This window comes from Leucoraja erinacea, chromosome 29, assembly GCF_028641065.1.
Source record: "Leucoraja erinacea ecotype New England chromosome 29, Leri_hhj_1, whole genome shotgun sequence".
NCBI lineage: Eukaryota > Metazoa > Chordata > Chondrichthyes > Rajiformes > Rajidae > Leucoraja > Leucoraja erinaceus.
This window is the reverse complement of record NC_073405.1, coordinates 13,710,167-13,736,381: the sequence shown is the minus strand read 5'-3', so window position 1 is coordinate 13,736,381 and position 26,215 is coordinate 13,710,167. Positions and strand designations below refer to the sequence as shown.

Genomic DNA, 26,215 nt, shown 5'->3' with positions numbered 1-26,215 from the left:
AAAAATTACAGACCCTGGAAATACCAGAGGGTGGATGCAATAAGGGTGGGTCCGTGAGAGGTGGGTGAGGGGAACTAGGAGAGAGCAGGAGGAGAGCACCAAGTTGGGTAGCCTTGCCCTACCTTTACTTACTCAACCTGTTACCCTCCCAAGTAAATCATTACTGCAGCTACCACTTCAGATCACCTTTAGCAACATAGTTCACAAAGACAGATTAAGAGGATGTGGGGATTTAAATGCTGCTGAGCCGATGTCACTGTGGCTGGTATTCTAGCAGCAGTCCCAGAGTCTGTGACTTTCACTGAAAGGTTAGATCAGATTACGCTTTTGTTTATTTCTAGAGTCAGAGAGTTGTACGGTACGTAAACAGGCCCTTTGGCCCAACTTTTCCATGCCTACCAAGACGCTAGACACTATTTGCCCTATTTACCTCATCCTGCTAATTACCCAGTTGTTTGTCAATGCCATTACCAGTAACACCATGTGATCCTGTCCTGACAGAACCTCTTGCGTGGTCTTTGTCAAACATCTTTGGAAAATCCAAATCTATTACATCTACCTGTTCTCCTCTATTCATTCTTTCGGATATTTCCTCAAACAAATCCTCATAAATGGCATCCAGGTCAACATAGGCAAGTTGGGCCAAAGGGCCTGTTTCTATGCTGTATGATCCTATGATTTTAATTGTTCAGCAACAGATATGTTGAATGATGAAAGTTGGTTGGAGACCCGAATCACCAACTCCTGTTCCTATTTGGTTTTATTTTTCTACAAGCTGTCACAAACGCTTGGTGCCAAGGTACACCTTGAAAGTACAGCCAAGTTCGGAGTGCAGCCTCATCAGGAAACAGCACAGTCACATCACCAGTACACTACCGTACAAGTACCAAGCCTGTGCTGTGTTCTCAGAGCTGCCATCTTGCACTAAATGCTGTACCCTTTAATATTTATCTGTACATTGGGGGCGGCTTGTTGACTGTAGTCATTTTGACTGGATGTAGTCACAACAAAAGCTTTTCACTGTACCTCGGTACATGTGACAATAATAAACTAAATTAAATCTTTCAATGAGATGCTAAACCAAAGCCCTATCTTCTCTCTCGGATGAACATAGAAGATTGTGGATGATCAGCCATGATCACATTGAATGGCGGTGCTGGATAGTAGGGCCATATGGCCTACGCCTGCACCTATTGTCTATTGTCTAATAACGCAGTGGACATTCACACTTGTTTTGACAAGTGGCATATAACGTACAGCAACAGTTCCAATAGCCATCTCCAACACGGATGTCCAAAATGATGCATTATTACCATTGCCAATCTCCTCTCCCTCTGCCACATAATCAAATGTCACCACTAAACTGAAACCTAACTGGATCAGCTACCCAGATGTTATTTCTACAAGGCAGTTACAGGCTAAGCATTCTCGGGCACCAGCTAAAGGTTCGCCCAAAGTATACTATCTTAAGCTTAGTTTAGTTTAAATTTACAGGGTGTAAACAGGCTCCTCCGGCCCACCGAGTCCAGGTAAAACAGTGATCACCTGTAAAACAGTGATCACTAGTTCTGTCCTACACTGTAGAGACAATTTACAGAAGCTAATTAACCTACAAACCTGCATGTCCTTGCAATGTGAGAGGAAACCAGAGCGCCCAGAGAAAACTCATGTAGTCACAAAGACAATGTGCAAACTCCACACAGACAGCACTCGTAGTCAGGATCAAACCCGGGTCTCTGGCACTGTAAGGCAGAAACTCTACCACTGTGCCACTAGAAATAAGTACCTAAGTTTGTGTCTAATTTCAGCAACTCCTCAGCCAGCGGCACTGTGGACTGCAGCAGTTTACCACCATTCTGAGGTAATGGGGGATGAATAATAAATTTGGGCCACCTCACTAAAGTGTCCTTGGTAAATATTCATCCCTCAGTACATTAGCAACGTAACTCTCTTCATCGTATCATTGCTGCTCCTGAGCTCCCTCTGCTGGAAACATACTGTACAATTTACTACAAGAGCAATCAGATTTCTCACGCAGTTTACAGCAATAAAACTATTGAAAATGACTCCACACCATAATGGTTAAACCTCTGCCCACGACACCGATCATTATTCTAATCTACCACCTCTGCTCTCGACCCTTCCACTGTCACCAGCCATTGTCCCAGCACAATCTATGAACATTACAAAGTCCAACTTTGAACACTATGAACTGCAAGTAAACTCCGAACTACAGACTGCCTGGGTTGCACTAGGGACTTTTTGCTTTGTTTTGTTTTTGCACTATATTGGGGGTTTTTAATTGAACTTCTTTTTGTTTTCTATCGAGAACTGTATTTACAAATTTATTGTGTAAGACTTTCATTGTTTTTTATCGATAGGTATGATAATTAAAAAGCTCTCTCTCTCTCTCATACACACACCACTGGGTAAAATTGAGTGAGATGATTCAAGACTTCATGGCCTAATTCCTGCCTCTAACATCATCCAGCTTCACCTTGCCTCAACCTGTATGCTATGGAAATCCTCATTCATTTGTTACCTCTAGATTTGATTAACCAAACTCACACGACCAGCCAGTCTTGTTCTTCTCTATGAAGCTTAGTGATACAAAACTACGTTGAACATGTCGCAAGTTGCAACATCCCTTTCAATCGTCACCACTGAGAATGTAAAATTCTCGCACATTTACAAACAGTTCCAGGATATCATTCCGTCCATTCTCCCCATCTACATCGTCAATACCTGTATTCCACTAGTTCTAGTTTTGAGTGCCCTCAAGTGTGATTTCTCTGCCAAAAAAGGTCATGCCTTCAGTTATCTGGGCATAAAGCATTGGTACCCCCTCCCGCTCTCCTTATTTAAGAAACCCTTTAAAACCTAATGTTTTGGTTTTAGTTCACCTACCCTAAAATATCCTGGTGTAGACTATCAATCAAAGGCAGAAGTTGCTATCACTCTTTCTGCGTACATTTTCTAACTATTTATTCTGAATTTATTTCCAGCAGCACTCAAGTCAGCCTTGCACATCATAACTATTTGGTCTCTAAAGACATACTTTACCACCTCACTTTCTGCCAATTTTTGTCAATCTGTGCCCTCTTTCACCACCAACTGCATCTTCTTATTTATTCTCACTGAAATAGTTCATGATTTGGAATATACTACATTTTCCTTATTCTTCTGGGCTCTAAAGTTGAACAATGATACCCTCACTAGCCTTTGCACAGCAACAAACTTCATTGCTCAGTTATTTTCAAGTCTGCAGACTCTCCTGATCCCTATCAACCTTCCTAAAGTGATTCCCACCACAGGGCAATTGTCCAGCCTAGGGATATAGCCAGTGTACTATAAATGTTTGAAGTAAAAACAAAAAAGTGGAAATACCCAGCATGTCAGACCACATCTGTGAGTGAAGGGGAGTTAATGTTTCAGGTTTCTCTTCCCACAGACATTGCCTGGTCTGCTGAATATTTACAGCATTTTCTGTTTTTACTTCAGATTTCTAGCATCTGCAATTTAAAATTTTTCGTTTATAAATGTTTATAATTCTATTCATATTTCTAAAAGAATTAGATTAAACCTGCAGGTACACAAAAAAGCTGGAGAAACTCAGCGGGTGCAGCAGCATCTATGGAGCGAAGGAAATAGGCAACGTTTCGGCCCGAAACGTTATCTATTTCCTTCGCTCCATAGATGCTGCTGCACCCGCTGAGTTTCTCCAGCTTTTTAGTGTACCTTCGATTTTCCAGCATCTGCAGTTCCTTCTTGAACAGATTAAACCTGCATACTGCCAGGTATCCATTTTGGGAAGGATACAGTTTGTAAACAAATCTCCAGTCAAAGAATCAGACATCACAGAAACAAAGTTCCAACCCACCCCATCCATCCAGGTCAGATCCGCCCTGAATAAGTCCCGTTCCCACAACTTGTTTTTCTGTTCCCAGCCATTTCAAGTGTTTAACTAGCTACTACTAAAATGTTGTGGGATTTCCTGCCTTCTGTAACTCCTTGAGTAGTAACCACCCCAGGATTCAACTACCCTTTGGGTAAAAAAATATTCTCCTCTAAAATTCCTACCTCTCACCTGAAATCTGTGCCCTCTGTTCATAGATGCCTCTGCAAGGAGATACAATTCTCACCATCCGCCCTATCTGTGCCCTCACAATTTTGTATGCCTCAATGGTATGCATCATATTAGACTGCTGAGGAAGAGATGTGTCACTGTAGGGCCACAAGGCCAAGTGGCTGCACCTTGGTGACATCAACAGTTGCTCCAGGACTGATTCTCTGTCAATGGAGGGCTTACAGGAAGCCACAGGAAACAACTCTCTCTTATGTTTTAAAGCAAGATGATTTTACATGTAACAAACTAAAGAAAGCAATGGTCGAAGTGAAGAAAACAGAGAGAGAAGGAATAGAAGATACTCTCACCTTAGCCGAGAACTTGTTTGAAGATACTGTGACGAAGGAAAAGAAAACAGTTAGTCATAATAAAATGGCAACAATCCTAAATGCTCACGCGGATACACAAACAAACTAGAGACAGATAGCATGAATTCACTTTAACTCCAATCACCCTCATGCTAGGTGCCGATCAAGGGCCACGTTTCCCCTTTATTCACATTCCCCCCGTCAGTTGTCTGCTGATTAAGCAGTGAGTTAAAGATGGGTTTTATCAACCCACCTAATGGACTAGTCTCTGAATCATTACTCACAAGGATGGGAAAGGGGGCGCACCTGGGAAGGATAGTTGAAGAGGAAGGAAGGACATAGACATGCAGACAGGACTTGACCGGGATAATAATTTGTCCAGTACAGATGCCCCTAGTGCAGCCTTTGCCCCAGATTACCCACACCTCCCTGCAACCACCTTTGTGTTTGGATCTCGCGACCACAAAGGGCAGTGATAATTTGCACGACCCCAAAGCTCAGACGCTCCCAACCTTAACACAAGCTTGTGCCTCACTTGCCACATCAAGCTTGCTATCTGGCTGTCACATCAGCCCAGCCTGCAGCATTTTCTTCGCTAATAGCACACAGAGAGGCAATCATTTCTGACGTAGCAGACTACCCTACCTTGAAATATTATTTTGGTTCTGTCCAGTGGTGCCACTGTTGTCTTTGCCACAGCGCCAGCAATCGCCCCAGAGATGAGAGAATTAATGATGTGCTGCTTCCCTCTCACTTCCTGCCAAAGTCAGAGCAAAAGGTACATCAGGGCAGCAACATCCAGCCTCTTATTGACTTTGTTCAAAAATGTTGTATCAACAAGGCAAAAATTGAAGCAATTTTACTTTACGCACTAAGCATACAGCACAAGTCAGAGGGTGGTGGGTATATGGAAGGAGCTGCCAGAGCAAGTAGTTGAGGCAGATACTGTAACAACATTTAAACAACACTTAACAGGTACATAGATTGGAAAGGCTCAGAGGGATATGGGCCAAATGGGTGTAATTTAAATGGGACATATTGGTTCCCATGGAGGCAGTGCGCCAAAGGGCCTGTTTCTGTGTTGTATGACTGTACGACTCTCTGGCTCTAAGTCATCCGCACAGGTGAAATGCAGTGAAGCTATCTGAGTCCTAAATACTCAGGTTCTGATCAGCCTGCAACTCCTGACCTGAGGGCTCCCAATGTGGAGGTGGGTGGGTTAGTCAGGATATCTCATTAGTCTGCTCCTCGGCCGAGCCTCACTGGCCATTCACAGATCTAGGCAAGAGGCTATCAGGAGGTCTGCCCATGCTGACTGCCTGATATTCACCTGTTCTCCTCTTGCCAGCTGTCCTGAATAGGGAACAAGCAGTGTCTGCTGTCTGTGGAAGTCTTCTGGGAATCAGGGGGACTGGGGTCTATCGCATGAAAAGTACATAGTTATTTTGAAATCATAAAACAGTTTCAACATCGAACAGTACAACACAGGAACAGGTGCCTTGGCCAGTAAAATCTGTGCCAACCATGATGCCAAATTAAACTAATCCCATCTGCGCGTGATCCATATCCCTCCATTCTCTGCATATTTATGTGTTTTGGAAGTTCCACTCTGTGTACGAACTGCAGTGTTGAATGGGATGTTGAAGTCATCATCCCATCTAACACAGGACTGATATAATAGTTAAACTTCAAAAACACAAACCCAGAAGATCAAGTTACTAAAAGGTATCAAGTTGAATGAGTCCCACCCAAAAATAAACTTTTAGACTTTACAATACCAAGAGGATTAGAATATAAAAGTTGTAGTTTGTGAAATAGTAGCTAGTGTGTATAAAGTTCAGAGCCTCACAGAAAGGACATTAATCCAACGCATGATTTTGTTGCAAATCCACACCACTAGCATAATAAAATGCCAATATTATGTTAGTTTTGAGGGAAAACTTTATCTACAAAAAGCATGTGATAAATAAGCAGGCATATTCTATTTTTCAGCGGCATTGCCCAAGGATAAATTAGTCATAACTCTGAAAGTAATGTGTTCTTCAGAATTTTTTTAAAGTTCCCTGGAGCTATGTTTGACTTTGGATTATGATCTAATTTAGAAAACATCAAACCCAAGAACGCTGTGGTACCTTGCTCCTGCAATGAAATGTTAGCCCAGATCATTCACATGTGCAAAATATAAAGTGCTGGAGGAACTCAGCGGGTCAGGCTGCATCTGTGAAGGGAAGAGACAAGCGATGTTTTGGGTCAGGACCCTTCTTCAGACTGATCCCTGTCTAAACTTGGGCTTGAATCTGTGATCCTCTGAAGCAGAGCTAACACTGAACAATACCCAACCATAAGAAGCTTCTTGTGGTTAAAAGACCCCGATTGAGGGGGAAATGGCTGCATGTGCATTGAGAATAGAGGCACTAATCATTTACCTTTAGAGAGATTTGAGAGGCTGAAATGCAGTGTGAGGAATTGAGGCAGAAATCATGTTTTGCATGAGAGCAGGGTTCAAGGAAAAGGAGATAAGGGTATGACAGAACATGACAGGCATATGTGATTAGAATTATCTAACAAGGGCAAGAAAAGGACATACAAGCTGACTGTTTGATCGTGTATAGCAATTTGTGTGTCATTCTAAGAACAAGAAATCAAATGTGTGAATGGACAATGGATGGTCAGCGTGGACATGGTGGGCTGAAGAGTCTGATTCCATGCAGTATCTTTCAATCAAAAAAAGTGGGTATAAACCATAAGCAAGAAGAAAACAAAAGCTGGTGCACGCGACAGAGATATCAAGACTCAGGGCTGAAGATAGAATCAGACATAGCCAGTATGTCTGAGTATGTCTGAGCAGGTCATTCTAGAGTAACTAGAATTTCTACTCTAGCATTCACATCTCAAGCCATTGCAATATACTTTCACAGACAAAGTACATTTGAAATCTGGTTACTGATGTAATGCAGGAAAAGGTGGCAGCCATCCTGTGCAAAGCAAGCACCCACAATCTAGTAACTGCACAATTCAATAAAAACTGGGACAGGGCTCAAGTAATGATTACAAGCATAAATATGAAGAAAGAATTACAACTTGTTTCAGCTGCCTCCCTTGGCACAGAAACTGCATTTGTTGGGAAACGTGCACAACTTGGTGAGAGGGCGATCGGCAGAGGAATTCTTCAATCCACAGTCGGCTATTTTTATGTCTGTGTTAAATCTATAAGTGGTGTTACGTTTCTCAAATGTTAACACGAAGAAGCAAATGTACATTCTGCTTAAGATTGCCTGGAAATAACACACACCAAGCAAAGCTTAGAGTCATAAAGTCATACAGTGTGGAGACAGGCCCTTCGGCCCAACTCGCCCACATCGGCCAAAAATATCCCAGCTACCCTAGTCCCACTTGCCTGCACTTAGTTCATAACCCTCCAAACCTGTCCTGTCCATGTACCATTCCACATGTCCTATCCATGTACCATTAAATTATGGGATAGTCCCAGCCTCAACTACCTCCGCTGGCAGCTTGTTCCAAACACCCTCTGTGTGAAAAAGTTACTCCTCGGATTCCTATTAAATCCTTTCTCCTTCACCTTGAACCTATGTCCTCTGGTCCTCGATTCCCCTTGTCTGGGTAAAAGACTCTGTGCATCATGATTTTGTATATCTCTATAAGATCTCCCCTCATCCTCCTACGCTCCATGGAATAGAGATCCAGCCTACTCAACCTCTCCCTATAGCTCACACCCTCTAGTCCTGGCAACATCCTCGTAAATCTTTTCTGAACCCTTTCAAGCTTGACAATATCTTTGCAATAACTTTCAAGCTTGAGAATATCTTTCCTATAAGATCAGTAGAGGAATTCTTCAAATCAGCTTGTAACCTGATTTTAAGTAAAAAGTGCACTGAGTTACCACAGTTTATTTAGCAGAGTAGCCCCCAATCCCTGGCATCCTATTCACACCATTTACAAAAAGAGGTGCAGAAGGAATCTACACTGCACTTCATTATACACTTATTATATCCATATATTACAATGGTTTCTCCACCCTATCAATAATCAATAATTTTATTATAATAGTCTACAACTGGAAGTTCATCCTCACAAACATATTTAGATGTTTTGCTGAACTACTTCAGTTGTCCTACTTGTTGGGAGGAGATTTGAAGACATTAAGAAAGCCAACCTATCTATAATCTTCCATTTAAAGGAATTTGAACACAATTTATGGATTGTAATTCACTGCTATTGCATGGTTATACTGAAGGTATGCCCTTCACTGAAACCATTTGCAAAGTAGCACTAGAATAGCATGTGGATACAAGGAACTGCAGATGCTGGTTTACAAAAAAAGACTCAAAATGCTGGAGTAACACAGCAGGTCAGGCAACATCACTGGAGAACATAGATAAGTGACGTTTCAGGTCGGGACTGTACTGTACCTCATGTACTGCATTTGGTGCTCCTGATGTGGCCTCCTGTACATTGGCGAGATGGCGTAAACTTGGCAGATACTTGCACTCAGTCCGCCAAAGGCCTAAGGGATCTCCCGATTGCTAACCATTTTAACTCATCTTCCCATTTCCACACTGACCTTTCTGTCCTGGGCTTCCTCCCAGAGTGAGGCCATATGCAAACTGGAGGAACAACACCTCATGTCCACTGGGTTTATAACAAGTATAAACATTGAATTCTCCAATTGTAGGTAACTACATAACCCTCTCCCTTCTTCCCCCTAACACCCCCTCTCCTTTCCCGACCTCTCCTCGTACCCCATCAGGACTCGCATTTATTTCCCCCCTCTCCCTCCATTCCTTTCTCTAGCTTCACAATACACAACTCTTCACACCTATCTTTTAATCTTTAGCCTTTGTCCGCCATTTGCCTGACAAACCCTCCCCTCACCTGAATCTACCTATTACCTGCCAGGCTTTATTTGCCCTGCCCCTCTTCTCTTCCACCTTTCCTCCCCCCCCCCCCCCCCCCCCCCACCTACATCAGTCTGAAGAAGGATCTTGACCTATCCACGTTCTCCAGAGATGCTGCCTGACCCACTGAGTTACTCCTACACTTTATTTTTTTATGTGTAAACATGTGTTGGTTACAGAATCAACCACAACACCTCAGTGTTTCTACTCCAGCAAGCATGCACACGGGACAAACACAAGGTCCGTTTTATTCCATTTACATTTGGAACCAATCAACCCTCAAAATGGATTAAAGTTTAAATGCAGAAAAATGTTTACACTATGCAAGCAAAAATGATAATGGAAAACACAAGAGTGTTTATCCTTCAGTGCTCTGAAATTATTGTTGTTTGTGAAGAACTTTCAGCATAAAAGCAGCCTTTGGAGCTAAACTCTGTTCCAGGTCAGTGTCTATCTCCATATGAACCACCACCTAGTTCCATTACTCCATCCATACCAAAAATGTTCATTGTTTCCTGAGGGCACTGTAACTTGCTACAGTACAGTCCATGGGTGCCTCTTCTCCGGTTGCATCTACAGTGCAATCAAAGCTATTCTCCTTCCCCAGCTCCTGTTATCCAATAATTCAACTGTGATAACCCATTACACTCCTGGCTAATATCAACAGTCAACACAAAATAAAATTCAAGATGCCTTGGTCTACATAGGTCCATCCTATACCAGAAGCTGCTGTTGTATATTAAGTTACCGAGATGTGTCCCTACTAGATCAGTAAACTAAGATGCATTTCCCATGAGTGAAAGGTCATCATTTTCCACTGTGAGCCAAGAGATCTCACATTGCCATTTTGGACTCCAAGATTTGATCAATGTCGATCAATGCAACCTCCGCTTTCGTGCCTCGTGAACCTAATAGGCCATCCGTTCTTACCTTTAATTGATTAGAAGCAGTTTCAAGAGGTTTCTTTGCAACATTCTCCATACCAGTGCCCCTCACACATGCAGAGCAGCGAGGATCACAGGAGTCCTGCAAAAGGTTAGAAAAGTCATATTAATGACTCATTCAAAGTGAAAGGCAAGAGGCAGAGTGACAGAGTAAATAAACATATGGTTTTCCATAACCTTTATCGAAACATCATCTTTGCAATGTGAAGTTTGTTTATAGATTGTATGCGTACAGTACAATTCACTGTAGGTTGTTCTATCCATCTATCCAACCTATCCACTTCTAAAGTGTAGGTTGTTCTATCCATTTTGAATCCAGAATGAAACAAATATCAGCATAGAAAGGGTCAAGAAATATTATATTTTGAAGAAAAATATAATTACAATTTTGCTGTACATATTATTATTGTCACGTGTACCGAGGTACATTGAAAGGCTTTGTTTTGCATGCTGTCCATTCAGATCAGATATACAATACATAGACACAATCAATTCAAACTCAAGTACAGTAGGTAAAGTACAAGACACAGAGTGCAGAATATAGTTCTCAGCATTGTAGCGCATCAGGTCCAGAAACAAAGTCCAATGTCCACAATGGAGTAGTGGTAAATCGAACAGTACCCTAGCTTATGGAAGGACTGTTCTGAAGCCCGATAAGAGAAAGAGAAACAGAAAGATAACAGAAAGAACAGAAACTAGTTCCCAAGTCTGGTGGTGGCATTTTCAAGATTCTGTACCTTCTGCCTGATGTGAGCAGGGCGAAGAAGGAAGGACTCGGCGAAACAAGTCTTTGATTATGTTGGCTGCTTTTCCAAAGCAGCGTGGTATAGATGGTGTTATTGGTGGGAAGTCTGGTCTGTGCGATGGACTGGGGTATATCTACAACCTTCTGCAATTTATTGTGGTGTTGGGCAAAGCTTTTTCCAAACCAAGCTGTGAGTAACCCAACAGAATGCTTTCTATGGTGCATCTGCAGAGGTTTGTAAGAGTCATTGGCGACATGCTGAATTTCCTCAGTCTCCTAAACAAGTGGAGGTGTTGGTGTGCCTTCTTGGCAGTCTTGGCTGTTCTTGGTAGTCGTATCATTGTGGTTGGTCTAGGGCAGGTCCTTTGAAATTTTCCGCTTGTGTTCTTTGGTTCTTTCCTGCATCCAAGACAAATGACCTGCACACGATGAAACTATCCTCCCTATTTGGCACTTCACTAAACCTTCAACACATTCTCCACCCAATCTTCATTTAATAAGTTCAGTTGCACCTTCACATCCAAATCTCTGTCACTGCAATTATCCTGCCTTTCTGATTGTCAATTAAAATGTTACACCCAGAGCCTGAAGCTGATATTTAACTTTTGGCAACACCAATAAACCTACTTGAGAGAGGAATAACATAAAAATGTTAATCAACTGACCGGGAAAAGCACAATATCAAACTTGCTCATGGCTTGGACGCAAGAAAATTGAAGCAGATGATAGTCATTCGGCCCCTTAAGGAGCTACAAGGAAATGTAGATGCTGGAATCTTGAGCAAAACACATATTGCTTGAGGAACTCAACAGATCAGGCAGCACCCGTGGAGGCAGACACAAGAAATTGCAGGTGCAGGAACCTTCAGTAAAACACAATGCTGCAGAGGATGGCAGACAATGTTTTGGGTCGGGACCTTTTAAGCCTAACCTGCCATTCAATGCAATTATGCATCTTCAGCCCCAGACCTCAACTCCTCTTTTCTGCTGTTCCCCACGGTTGTCAATTCCTCAGATCTTTCATCTATCATCATTTTTCTATCTATAATTTTTGCTTTTCAAATTTATATTATTTCTAGCATTTGCTGTTTTAATTTCATCTGCACTAGATTGATGTCACATCATTTGATGCCTCTAAAAGCAAACATTTATCCTTGAACACAATCCAACTTGTGACAAAGGTCAATAATGTTAATAACTCGCAGTGTCAGGCAAACGATGCCAGATTCACGTACTCTGTTGCTGAATATTTTGAAGTGACTAATGTTGAATCATGTTCCATCTGCTATTATATCTGTGCAATGTCATCCCTGCACACAGCTGATGCCATTTCATCTTAAAACTAAATGACTGGCTAGTCATCTCTGAATATGAACTCATCAAAGTAAGGAGTGTCACACAGTCTGGGACAGGTTTTCACATAGTACCTTCCATGATCTCAGAAGGTTATAATGTGATTTACAATTAATTTGATACTGCTAACCAAGGTTTCAAAGCAAATGCTGGTGAATGTGATTAGTGTAAGTAGGTAGTTGGTGGTGAGTAGAGATAAGATGGGCCAAAGGACCTTTATCTGCCTGCATGACTTTAGGGGTGGAATTCACTTGAACACTGATCTTTCATCACTGGAACATGGTATGGATTCTGCCCACTCTGACAGCATTAAAAAAATCACTCTCCAATAGCAACAAGAGCCCTACAAAATAAGGAGGCAACAAGGGATCACGATTAAAATCAAATGTACAAGTCTCCCCTTGGTCAAAATATTTACCCCCAGCTTTTGTCCACAGTCCAGTACAATGTACAATAATCTGCCCAGGACAGAAAACAAATATTTGCACTCATAAGCCCATATATGAATGTTACAAGTCTTATTATATTATACTCTTTCTCTACAGTATAGTGCAGCTGCTATGTGTTTGCTTCCTCATTCAACTTGTCTAAATAAGCGTGAAGTCTCTCTGCATCCTCCTCACAGCTCACAATTTCCCAGTTTTGTGTCGCTGCAGTAACAGCAATAGAACAGCTTGGCAAGAGATGGGGGTGGTTTCAGGGTGCAAGGAGCTACAGGAACATAACGGATTCAGAACAGAATGTTTTCTGGTCTTTCAGCTTTTTCTTGGCATCACAACATGGCTTAAATCGCTATGCTTTGAACATCAAGGAGAATGTGACTATATATATATATATATAAATGGGCAAGACGGACACTACACAAAGTCTGCGGTTCTCAGATTTGCAGGCATAAGTATGGAAGTATAACAAAGCAATGACTAGAGTGAGAGTCAGAGCCATTTAGTGAGGAGACCAGGCTTCACGTTCCACACAATTTCCAAAATAAAATCACCGGTTGAGAACCCTGACATATTTTCTACTTTATTAAAACTGGCAAGTAGGAAAACTGATGGACACATTTAAGCACAGGGATGCTACAAGGAGAAACACTAAGCACAAATCACTGGCTGATCTTTGATTCTTGCTCTTTTCCATACTGGGCCATGCATTTACCAACTGACACATTTTAGTATGTATGATCATTTCAATTCCCAATCTAGTTATGTGGTTCAATTAACTACTAATTAACCATTTTCATTTTAAACCTAATTAAATTAAAGTCAAAAATGTTGGTGAGCATTCCGTGGTGCTGCTGCTCTGAACAAAACTACCTTTGTGAGCAGCATCACTACTTATACTTAGCCGGGCTGTGATGAAGTTTTGACTATCCACCAGTCTTCAGTCTGGCTGTACAAGAGGTACCTATGCCGACCTCAGTTGGATGGAATATACACAACCTACGTGAGTTAATGATCTCAAGTCATGCACATGAAACTGAACATCTAGAACATAGACTGGAAGTCTATCCGCTATCTGAAATCAGTCACTCCACCTTCGGACAATCATGGCCGTGGGTGTGTGCCATCAACACAAGAATTTCCAAACCCACAACCATTTTCAGCTACAAGCACAAATCAACTGGCATCTGGGTACACCACATCTGCTGCAAAGTCCCCCACAAATTTGACATGGTGCCAAACTGGAAGAGTGCCAGTTGGTGCCTTAATTGCAGCCAGTTAAATATTCTGGAACTTCATCATTGCAGCGGCCCACTGACACCTTTCCTAAGGCCATTAGCGAGTAACAATACTGGCCTTACCAAATTCATGGACACTTTCTTCCCAGCTGTTATCAGGCAACTGAACCATCCTACCTACAACTAGAGAGCAGGCCTGAGCTACTATCTACCTCACTGGTGATCCTTGGCCTATCTTTGATTGGACTTTACTGGACTTTATCTTGCACTAAACGTTATTCACGTTATTCCCTCTATCATGTATCTGTACAATGTGAATGGCTCAATTGTAACCATGCATTGTCTTTCTGTTGACTGGTCAGCATGCAACAAAAGCTTTTCACTGTACCTCGGTGCACGCAGGGCTGCCAACTCTCATGCATTGAGCGTGAAAATCACGCATTTCACTCGATTCTCACGCTGATCACAATAATCTCACGCTCAATTTTTATTTAATTAAAAAAGTCACGAAAAATTAAATTCGCCAAAGGGTTCCACACTCCTCCACACTCACCAATGAGAATAACTTTCTGTTGGCGGGTTGCCTGTAAATAACGAACAATTTGATTGGCTTTAGCCCATCGCACACTATTTAAAATGGCAAATTCTGCAGTGCTAATGATTTCATTTGACACTCAGCTGCTGGAAATTCAAATTAAAGCAAAAATTGTTTCAGAGATGAGTAAAAACCATGAGAGGAATATATAAGGTGAATGCAGTCTTTTTTACGCGATATGCAATTGAAGAACTAGAAGGCATTGGTTTAAAGCAGGGCAGTCAAACTGCCGGTCCACGGATGATTTGGGAACAAAAGTTTAGTTTAGAGTCTAAATGTGAGAGACGGCAGTGGTCCCAGCACTCACCCCTGAGGCACCGCTCACATCTCCCACCCTCACCTCCGACGGCTCTGTGCCATCGGCGGCTCTGTTCACAGCCCATGGAGTTTTAACCCCGGCTCGGAGCCAGGAGCGGATCGGGTGAGTTGGGGCGTCGGTGCCGCCTTTCGAGCCGCGGGGTTGAATCTCGGGCTAAGGCTCCGCTCCGATGCCCGACCCCCGGATCACTGACACTCACCTCCCCTGGACCCCAGCTGGACACAGAACACCTGGGCCGGCCCACATTCATGGGGGAGCGGGGGATAGAAAGGGGGGGGGGGGGGGGGGGTGGGGGAGGTGAGAAGGAAACGCTTCTTGTTTCTTTAGTCAAAGGGTAACTGATTCATTTATTTGTGCAGAACAGTGATGGAAGTCTGACTCCTCTTACCTTGTTTCTATGTTTTTATATATATACTAGACCAAGTGCAGCCCCGTTGGGTCTGCTCCCCCAACGCAGCCGTTCCCTACCCGTAGTCCCCACAGGAGACATGGTCCTCCAACTCAAGCCGTTCAGGACTCAGCAGTGCGGCTGTTTTTGAATGGCGTCTTTGAGGCGAGATGCAGGCGCCAGCAGCCGTTATGGTCGCTGGTCAGCAGGAGGCGACAAAATGAGCGAGTGGGGGGGCGGTTGGGGGAGGGATTTTATTAAAAATGTGTACATAAACAGGACAAAATTTAATCAGGAGTGGATACTTGGAATGGAAAGTGAAATTTCCACCGAAATGGAAAAAATCTGGGTGTTTGTGGGTCTGGCGTTGGCATAGCAACAAATCAAAGGCTGGCACCCACAGGCTGGCAACCACAAGTCAGGCAGAAACACAGCCAGCCAGCAGCCACAGAGTTTTAATATTATATAGATATATATATATGCATAGCAGCATGAATTCTAATCTGATTTCCATACATGAATATACTAAGGCCATTCATGTGCGGCACCTGTTAGAGGCTGGCTCTACTGTGGAATGTAATTAGTAATGTACCTTAGCCTAAACATATTCATACCTAATCCAATTGAAAGCATAAATGTTGCAATCAAGTGCAAATTAAAAGACTCGCTACAGTATGCACCAGATTGCGCAATTTCAAGCTGAAAAATGCAAAAGCTCCATACCGTGGGTGGGGAAACACCACCCCCCCCCACCCATGCCCTCACCCCCCCCTCGGTCGCTATGCTCCCTCGTGCTGGATCGCTGCGCTTCCTCGCAATTTCTCACTCTCAACTCTCACTCAATGTTGGCAGCCCTGGTACACGCGCTAATAAACTAAACTCAACCCCTTAGTTTTCTTGTTCTCATACCCATTTCTGATGAAGGGGTCTTTTCTCTATCTCCCTTTCCATAGATACTGCCTAACCTGCTGAGTGTCTCCAGCAATTTTTGTGTTTATTTCAGATTATCTAATGACTGGTCAAAGGAAAACCAGATGTTTGCTGTTTTCCTACCTGTCAGTTTTACAACTGAACACATTCTGGAAGTTGTTCTTCTGCGCTGTAGTTGATTTCTAGACAAAAGCAAACAAAGGAGAACATGATTGTAAACAGTCCTGGAGATTGCAAAGTACTCACTTGCAAGATCCAAGAAAGCACGAAACTAACGTAGGTTGATGTTGCTACTAACTATTAACTTAAACAGCCCTTTCAATCACATGGTTCAAGAGATAACCCGGGAGGGAGAGTGACACAGCAATAATAGCAACTCACAACCAGGCAAAAAAAACAAACTTTTATGTACCATTTCTAGAATAAAGAATCAAAGGATCCGCCATTATGTAAAATGAGATGTACAGTATTCTGATGACTATTTTTAGCAGTGGCAAACTTGCATTTTTCAATCATGAGTCCCAATTAGGAACAACTAATCATGTCTTTTGAAACATGCCGTAATTATTGTTCAAATCAGGACAGATAATTTGAATACAGCAAACTCCAAAGGATAACAGTTTAACAATGGCCAGTTTGTTCCGTGAGATAGGTGGAAGGGTAAACATTGGCCATAAACCAGGAGCAACTCCTTACTCTACATCAAAATAATGGGATATATTCTGTCCATCCCAGGGGAGAGAGTAATTTAAATATCCGCACATAATGTTTAAATCTGTAGGAAGAAACTGCAGATACTGGTGTACACCTAAGATAGATACAAAATGATGGAGTAACTTATGTTTAATGTTTAAATGTGCTTGGCTTAGACGTTTCATCATGTCCCAGGTTAGTGAATCAAGCAGGAAGAATAACTGGTCTGCAATAGAAGAGAGACAAAAGTGCTGTCCATAAATGCAAGCTTTGGTGCCACTCCTGGTTTACAGCCCAATGCTTCAGCCCTTTCTGATAACTCTGTCAATATTACACTTGCAGCAGTCTGGACTATGAACAAAATCCAATGATCTCACGTAAACAAGCATGGACAATGTGCTGTCAAATATTGGAAGAACATCAGGATAAGGACAGTCTTCGAATATAAATAGTGAACCAGAACAAATTACATTGCGTGTATCGGACTTTGTGCCACTGACAGAAACTCAGATTAAAGAAGAAAATACTCATATATCAAGAATGGAGAGAGAATAGTAGTTGTGTTTATATTGTAGCTATTAAATCACAGAACACTTCACACCCAAGAGTTATTAAACCAGAGTAAATACGATGATCGGTGTACTTCAAATGCTTTAATCCATAATAAATGCAGCTTTGTTACACGCAACTGAAGTGCAGCAATTGCCAGATAGCAACTGTACTGATGCAGGGTTCCGACCCAAAGCACCGTCTATCCTTTTGCGTCCATAGGTGCTACCTGACCTGCTGAGTTCTTCCAGCAGATTGTTTTTCTGCAGCAGCTGTCAATAATTGGCATGTGAAGGAGAAAGCAGCATGGTAATTTGAAACAGCCCACTGCTGATGGAGAGCTGGCGTTCCAGCAGAACCATAATGAAAGTACATTCCACACATGGGACGAGGAACTCACCGAGATTCTCCTGTAATCACAGAGAGGCCCTACCATAAATAAATAATTACAGGGTTGGTTAAATCTTAGTGACAATGAGATCATAGATTACATTTGCATCAACCACACCTATTGCAGCAATCTTGCCATTGGCAGTGTTTGAGAAGATGGCTCACCATCTGTAGGTGGTCCACATCTGAGACATTACACCACAGGGATTACTTGCTGCTCAGTAGATCATGTGCCAGTGTTTTAAATCCTAGTCTTCAAACACAGTTTTTCCACAAGTGGCTAAAGGCTGTAGCAGCACATGTTAGGCAATGACATACTGTAGTTAAGGGTGAATTTCACTATCAATGGCCTCTTTCACTGATGGCAGAATCCTGAGGTATGTTCTCCAGGGTATCCTGGTGAATATTTATTGCCAGAGCATAATTTGTTTTGTGGGGACAGGTTGATAGAGGACCTTTAATTTACAAATGTCTCAGGCACATGCGCTTATGTGTTTCAATAAATGTCAATGACTTGGAGATCAACCTCCAAACATACACATACAGGCGAGTTACTTGCATATTGCAGCTTGAAAATTGATTTGTAAACTTGAATGGAGCTCAGGCAAGTTCAATAGTTTTCCATCTATTGAACTGTCTATTGCATCCCATCTATAATCAGCACATTAAGAGAAAGAGGGTAATTAGAGAGAGAATAGAGACTCCCAGAAACCAAAGCAGTTATATCTGTGTGGAACTGTAGATGATGGGTATGGTCCTCAGTGAATATTTAGATCATGACCACTAGACATAGGTGCTGAATGAGGCCATTCGACCGGAATTCGCCTCTGTCTTTACCGTGAAGAAACACGTGAAGATTGGAAAACCCACAATCCTGTTTATATCAATGGGACGATGGCGGAGAGAGTCAAAAACTTAAAATTCCTACTGCACTTCAGTTGTGTGTAACAAAGTTGCATTTATTATGGATTGAGTCTGAGTGGGACATGGGAGTTTTTTTCCTTCATGATGATTTCTCCTTTCTGGTGATAGAGTTGCTAATATGAATTCCAAAGGTCTTCAAATTCCAAAGGTCTTCAAATTCCAAAGGTCTTCAAATTCCGAAGATCTTTCCTAGACCCAGTACACTACAATTATAAAGAAAGCACACCAGCGCCTCTACTTCCTGAGAAGTTTACGGAGATTCAGTATGTCAAAGAGGATTCTCCTGAACTTCTACAGGTGTACAGTAGAGAGAATATTGACTGGTTACATCATGGCCTGGTTCAGCAACTTGAACGTCCAGGAGTGGAAAAGACTGCAAAAAGTTGTGACCACTGCCCAGTCCATGACCGGCTCTGACCTCCCCATCATCGAAGGGATTTATTGGAGTCGCTGCCTGAAAAAGGCAACTAACATCATCAGAGACCCACACCATCCTGGCCACACTCATTTCACCACTGCCATCGGGAAGAAGGTACAGGGGCGCTGCACTGGCAGCAGCCTCTGCCTGCAGCCTGTCTGTTATTTCTGTCTTTTTTATTATTTTTAGTTAGTCCAAAGTGTTGTGTTGGGGGAAACTTTAACTTCTCAATGTGGGGGAGGGGGGCAGGGTAAGGGGGAAACCGTTTCTCAGTCACTTCCTGGCGGGGACGCGACTATTTCTCCGAGTCGCGTCCTCGCCCCCCATCTCGCGGCCTACCAGCTGGATCGGAGCGGCCTTTCCTGCCGGGGACCGAGAACTGGACCAGGGCTGCTAGAGCGGCGGCGCAGCGCTGGAGTCACCGCGGAGCGGGCGATACCTAACTGGGTCGCCGTTGGAGCTCCGGAGCGTTGGGCCGTTGCTCCAACATCGTGGAGCTCTGGTGCGGAGAGCTTCCAACGCGGGCGGCGCTGAACAACATCGTGGAATCCTTGGGCGTCTTGCAGAGGGTCTCCAGCAGCAGTCTCCACCCGGCGCGGCCTGCGGACTTTGGGAGCCGCAGACTCCGGTAGGAGGGGGCCGACTCTGTGTCCACGCCGTTGAGGACGTCCCGCAGCCCCGACGTCGGACTTTTAACACCCCGGCGTGCGGTCCTGAACATCGGGCCGCCCGTAGCGGCAACTGTGGAGGGCTTGGGGAGGCCCTGACCACGGGGAATAGTGGAGGAAGAAGACTGACTTTGGTGCCTTCCCACACAGTGGGGAACTTTGATTCTGCTGTGTGGGGATGTTTTATGTCAAACCCTATAGTGTGTTGTGTCCTGTTGATTTTTATTGTATGGCTGTATGGAAATTCATTTCACTGTGCCATCAGGCACACGTGACAATTAAATCTATCTTGAATCTTGAGGAGCCTGAAAACTGTAACGTCCAGGTTCAAGAACAACTTCTTCACTTCAGCCATTAGGCTATTAAACATGACAACAAATAAGCTCTGAACTACAACAGATTATTATTATTATTGCACTATAATTGTTTGTTTTTTGAGTATGTGTGTATGTTTATATATACACACTGAACTTTCTTTTCTCTCGTTTATGTACTGTGTTTACATATTCTGTTGTGCTGCAGCAAGTAAAATGTAATTGTTCTATCTGGGACATATGACAATAAAACACTATTGACTCTCTTGACTCTTGACAGTTAATGGAAATGTGTTGAGGGCAATCCGTGTTACGTTCGAGGAGTTACTGAATGTCCTAAGGTGAATGAAGGTAGATAAATCTCATGTGCCTGATCATATATACAGTATGCAAGGACACTGGGGGAAGCTAGTGCAGAAATTGCAGGCATCCTGGCGGAACAATACAAATTACAAATCATCATTAGAAACGGGTGTGGCATGGTGATACAGCAGTAGAGTTGCTGTCTTACAGCGCTTGCAGCACCAGAGACCCGGGTTCGATCCCAACTATGGGTGCTGTTCGTACGTTCTCCCCATGAGCTGCGTGGGTTTTCTCCGAGATCTGTGGTTTCCTCCTACATTCCAAAGGCATACAGGTATGTAGGTAACTTGGCTTGGTACATGTAAAAATTGTCCTTAATGTGTCTGGGATAGTGTTCATGTGTGGGGATCGCTGGTCAGCATGGACCCGTTGGGCCGAAGGCCCCGTTTCTGCACTGTACCGGAAGACTGGAGAGTGGCTAATGTTGTGTCTCCATTTAAGAAGGTCTGCTAGGAAAAGTTTGGGAACTGCAGAGGAGTGAGCCTAACATCCGTGGTAGGTCAATTACGAGAGTATTCTGAGGAATAAGATTATATAAGCGTTTTTATAATTAGTGACAGTTAACATGGTTTTGTATGTGGGAAATCAACTCTTATAAATCTGATTAAGTTTTTTGAAGAAGTAACCAGATAGGTTAATGAGGGCAAAGCCATAGACCTAGGCTTTATGGGCTTCAGTGAGTCATTTGATAAATTTCCGCTTGGTTATCTGCGCAGAAATATTAGTTTGCATGGGATCCAGGCAGAGTTAGCAAAAAAAACTATTTTTTGAACTGGAGCCCTGTGACTAATGGTGTGCTTCAGGGATTGAAGCTGGCTGCATTACTGTTTATGGTTTAGATTCATGATTTGGATGAGAATATAGAAATGTGGTATCGTAGACAGCGAAGATGTTCATTATAACTTACAGCACAATCTTGATCAGTTGGGCAAGTGGTCTGAGGAATGGTTAATCGAGTTTAATGCAGATAAGTGCAAGGTTTTGCTTCAAACCAGGGCAGGACGTTTACAATTTAGGACTCCGGGGAGTTTCATTGAGTGGAGGGATCTGGGATAATGGCACTTAATTCCTTGAAAGTGGCGTCACAGGAAGATAAGGTGGTCAAGAAGGCTCTTCTTGGGGGGATCAGTACAGGATGAATAAGGGGATCAGTACAGGATGAATGGGCGGGCCCGTCATTCGCTTCGACCGTCCGTCAAGCCGCACCCATTATCTTTGTCCCGCACTACAGCTTGTTACCAAAGATACAAGAGGAACTCTTCTAGTATCTTTGCTTGTTACCGCCGCCGACACGAAACGTCACGTTCCTTCTCTCCAGAGATGCTGCCTGACCCGCTGAGTTACTCCAGTTTTTTGTGTCTATCTTCGGTATAAACCAGTATCTGCAGTGCCAAGCCGGGCAAAATGACTCGGCGTTTAGCTTGCCCGGCGGCACTTTGGGTGGTCATTGGCACCCGGGCAACTGCTAATTTCGAACACTGGTTTCCTCCAGGTGCTCTGGTATCTTTCACACTCCAAAGATGTGCAGATTGGTAAGTTAAGTGGGTGTTGTAGATTGCCCCTCGTGTATGACTGAGTGGTAGAATCTGGGAGGAATTGAAGGTAGATATAATTTTTAAAAAGCGGGATTAATGCAGGATTATTGTAAATGAGTAACTGTTGGTTGGCATGGGCTTGTGTGCCAAAGGGCCTGTTTCCGTGCTCGAGCACAGTTATAATTAATAATCAGCCATCTGGCAGGTTACGTCAGTGAGAGCTCGGGCACTACTTTCTTCTATTCCTCATTTGGAACAAATGGGTAATAAACAGATCTGCAACTACTCGAGCACTCATCACTTGCCGCTGCTTACCACTCACCTATGGTCACACAGACCACTGACAGCAAACTGCGCTGAAAGAAATGCAAGTCCTACTAATAAGACTCTATCTAATGAGAATCCATGAACAACAGAACCAACAGCAGGGAGTCACTAGATTGCCCATAAAATATTATCATCATTACTTCTGCGTTAAGGTCACTATATCAGAAACTTATAGAGGTTAGTTTTGTTTCATTTAGAGAAACTGCTCAGAAATAAGCCCTTCAGCCCACCAACCAGCAATCCCTGCACACTAACACTATCCTACACACTCTGCCAATTTACAATTATACCAAGCCAACTAATCTACAAACCTGTACGTCTTTGGAGTGTGGGAGGAAACCTGAGCTTCCGGCGAAAGCCCACACTGGGCATGGAGAGAACGTACAAACTCCATGCAGACAGCACCTGTAGTCACGATCTAACCTGGGTCTCTGGCGCTGCAAGGCAGCAACTCTACTGCTGCGCCACGGTGCCGTGCCGTTCTCGGTCTCAGCAAAAGGAAGTTCAATGTGTATCGGGCACTATATTGTTGGTTAATCTCCGGCATACATTGTATCCACCAGTGTTGCACAGAGTGAATCTTTAATTAATGGCGGGCTGTCACAAGCCAATTCTTCCTTTCATTAACCTTTGCCATTGCTATTACTATTGCCCCAAGGTAGGAAAGTGCTAATTAATAATATCCCATTCTACAAACAGCCGCAGTAACATCTGATTCAATGCAGCAGGTAATACATTGCAACCTGTTTCTCACCAAGAAGCCAAGCAACTCAATGTCACATCTTTATACCACCTCAGGGTGTGCAACTGATTGAAGGCAAAAGTAGAAAATGGCGCCAATGCAAGTCAGAGCGCACCTGCGAGAGCAAAAACTGATATCGTTCTACGGCAATGTGGAGAGTTTTGAAAACAGGCAATTTTTTTAAAGTTATAGTAGAGTGAGAAGAACAAAGCAAATGCATGTGATCGGATGAAGATGGAGGAAAAACAATGATACAGATTGAAAGAAATCAGTTTTCCAATGGTTGAAATTATTTTCTATAAAACTGTATGGGCAGGAGGAACAGAGAAATCCCCCCTTAGTTGGTTCCACACTGATTGGATAAATCCATACTGCTATCTGTGTGGGTGCAGTTAAGCTAAAATCATTGTTTTAGATTCATAGTTATACAGCAACAGGTCCTTCAATCCAACTCATCCATGCTGACCTAAATGTGAAGCTATTTTACCTATTTTTGACCCATGTCCATAGTACCTTTCCTACCCATGTATTTGGTCAAATGTCTTTTAAACACTCTAATTGTATCTACGTCCACTATTGCATCTGGTATCTTGTTCCATTTATATGAAAAACATGCCTCAGACCTGTTTAGATCTTTCAGTTCTATCTTAAACCTATGGCCTCTAACTTTAGACTCCCTATCCATGGGAAAAAAACTGTGATTAGCTACCCTATCTATACTCCTCATAATTTTATAAACCTCCATGATCACCCTTCTGCCTTCTTCATTCCAGGGAAAATGTCCCAAACTATACAATGTCTCCTTAAAGTTCAAGCCTTCCAATCCCAGCAACATTTTCTGCACCCTATCACATTCTGCCTACAGCAAAGTGGCCAGAACAATATTCTAGATGCAGCCCAACTAACAAGCAGAGAATTGTAGCAAAGTTAAAAATTACTTTTGGTCATTGTAGAATGTGCATCCTAACATTACCTTTTGAATAGAAAACTTTCCTGTAACCAGAAAGGCCAAATCTAGCAAATAATCCAAAATTAAAACACTTTGCCCTGCAAAGTAAATAAGTAAAAATTTATAGATAACACCACTTTTTAAGCCCTGACTTCAATAAATTCAAAAGGCTGATTTGCACTTACTTCAAAATATTATGTAGAAAATAATTTTAGTTTACAAATTGAACCCGACAAAATGATAACATATAGACTGCTAGATATACACTATTTTAAAATTAACAGGCCTGATCAGAATTCATGACATTAAATGAACTAGATACCAGGCAATAGCTTTAAAGGACGGGTTACTTTTGCTCTCACGCACCACCATTCTTTCTTAAAATACTGAGAACATCTGAATTGCAACAACAAAATAACATGCCCTCTGGCTGCAGAGAAAGAGAAAGAGAATCACCCTGTGGTGATCCAAAACCAACAAAACAGTAAAACACACTGTTTTAGAGGGAATGGATAGGCGATGTTTCGGTCGAGACCATGCATCACCAGGTTAAGGGCTAGGGACATTAAAATATATGACAATTATACCAGTAAAAACAGTCACAGATGACACATCACATGTCTAGTTGAAGTCCAAAAACGGGACCTGAAACGTCATATGTCATTCCCTGTTCCGATGTTGCTCGACCCGCTGAGTTCCTCCAGAATTAGTTTTTTTCCTTCAAGATTCCCGCATCGGCAGTTACTTGTGTCTCCAAAATAAAACATTAAACAAGAGAGACACAAGGAGCGGCAGATGCTGGAATCTTGGGCATAACACCAACTGCCGGACTGGAGTACACTTAGCGGGTTAATATCTGTAGAGGGAATGGACAGATCTCATTTCGGGTCAGAACCGTTCTACAGATCGAAGCGGTAAACAATATTGAAACGATAAAAAAAAAAGTTTCGTTAAAAACCTCTACAATTTTTTTAAAAACGTGTCATTCCTAAATACTAAGTCCATTTCACTTCAAACTCCGAGACTATGAGCATTATTTCCACATTGCATGTATTCAATCTTCAGCAGAAAGTAAATAACGAATTATTGTTTACTATCAATAGGAGACGGACTTTCACTGGACTTACCGTGGAGTGAGTGGGGGGTGGCACAGCTCTCAGCTCTGCCCGCCGCTGGAAGCTCAGTCCAGCATCCTGGGCGATCCCTCGGCCCTGCCACGCCACACCCACCCCCCCTCCCTCCCTCCCTTCCCTTCCCTTCCCTTCCCTTCCCTTCCCTTCCCTTCCCTATCCAACCCCCTTCCCTCTCTCCCCTCCCTCCCCTGGTTCCCCCCCCTCCTCACCCTCAGCCACACCTGTATGCCCACCCCCCCCTTCCCCGCTCTCCCTCACTCCCCTCCCACCCCTACCCTGGTTCACTGCCCCACCTCCTCAGGACACCCTCATCCCTGCCCACCCCTCCCACAACCCGGCAGCTCTCCCCTGCCCGACCCCCCTCACACCGGCCGATCCCCGCTCCCTTCCCTCACAAAGGTGGTGGCACCTGCCCGACCCCTCCCGCAGGCCGATCTGCCCCCTTGCCCCGAGCTCTGCACAGCTGCTGTTCGGCCCCTCTACTCCTAGCCTAGCCCCGGCTCCCTCAGCGTGCGCTATCACGCTTGTGGTGCGGCGCGGGGCTTGTGGGATACTGGCGGACCAGCCCGGAGCCGCAGCACGCGCCGCGCTTCGCCCGCCCCCACGGGCCGCGATCCGATTGGTCGAGCACGGAAGGGGTCCGACAGATTGGCAGCGCAATGAACCAATCGACAAAAAGCTCTGAAATATCCAGCGAGGGATTTGTTGGCGCCTGGCCCACGTTGTTCAACGGCAATGGTTAGGACTGTGCGCCTATTGGTTGATTATGTGGATGATAGACAGATCTATAGACCAATAGAACTGGAGGTAAATATTCGCTCAGCCAATAGGTATCGGGGAAGGCGGGAGCAGACGGCGCGACAGTACCGAGTTGCCAAGGAAACGAGAAGTCACGTGATTTGGGGCGTA

The 26,215-nt window shown here is 43.5% G+C and overlaps 1 protein-coding gene across 2 annotated transcripts in view; it reads right to left on the bottom strand.

Moving 5' to 3' along the window:
- The window catches only part of slc25a42 (solute carrier family 25 member 42), a 34,047-nt gene extending 8,633 nt beyond the window's left edge, over positions 1-25,414 (bottom strand). Inside the window, exons 1-5 of one of the 2 annotated variants that reach the window (XM_055658663.1) lie at positions 25,301-25,414; positions 16,425-16,483; positions 10,281-10,376; positions 5,080-5,191; positions 4,435-4,460 (exon numbers count right to left, since the gene is read on the bottom strand). In XM_055658663.1, the coding sequence (XP_055514638.1) occupies positions 4,435-4,460; positions 5,080-5,191; positions 10,281-10,331 (189 nt within the window). In that variant the 5' untranslated portion in view covers positions 10,332-10,376; positions 16,425-16,483; positions 25,301-25,414. The remainder of the gene's footprint in view (positions 1-4,434; positions 4,461-5,079; positions 5,192-10,280; positions 10,377-16,424; positions 16,484-25,300) is intronic. The other variant, XM_055658665.1, reaches the window with a different exon arrangement.
- Between the last annotated feature and the right edge of the window lie 801 nt (positions 25,415-26,215).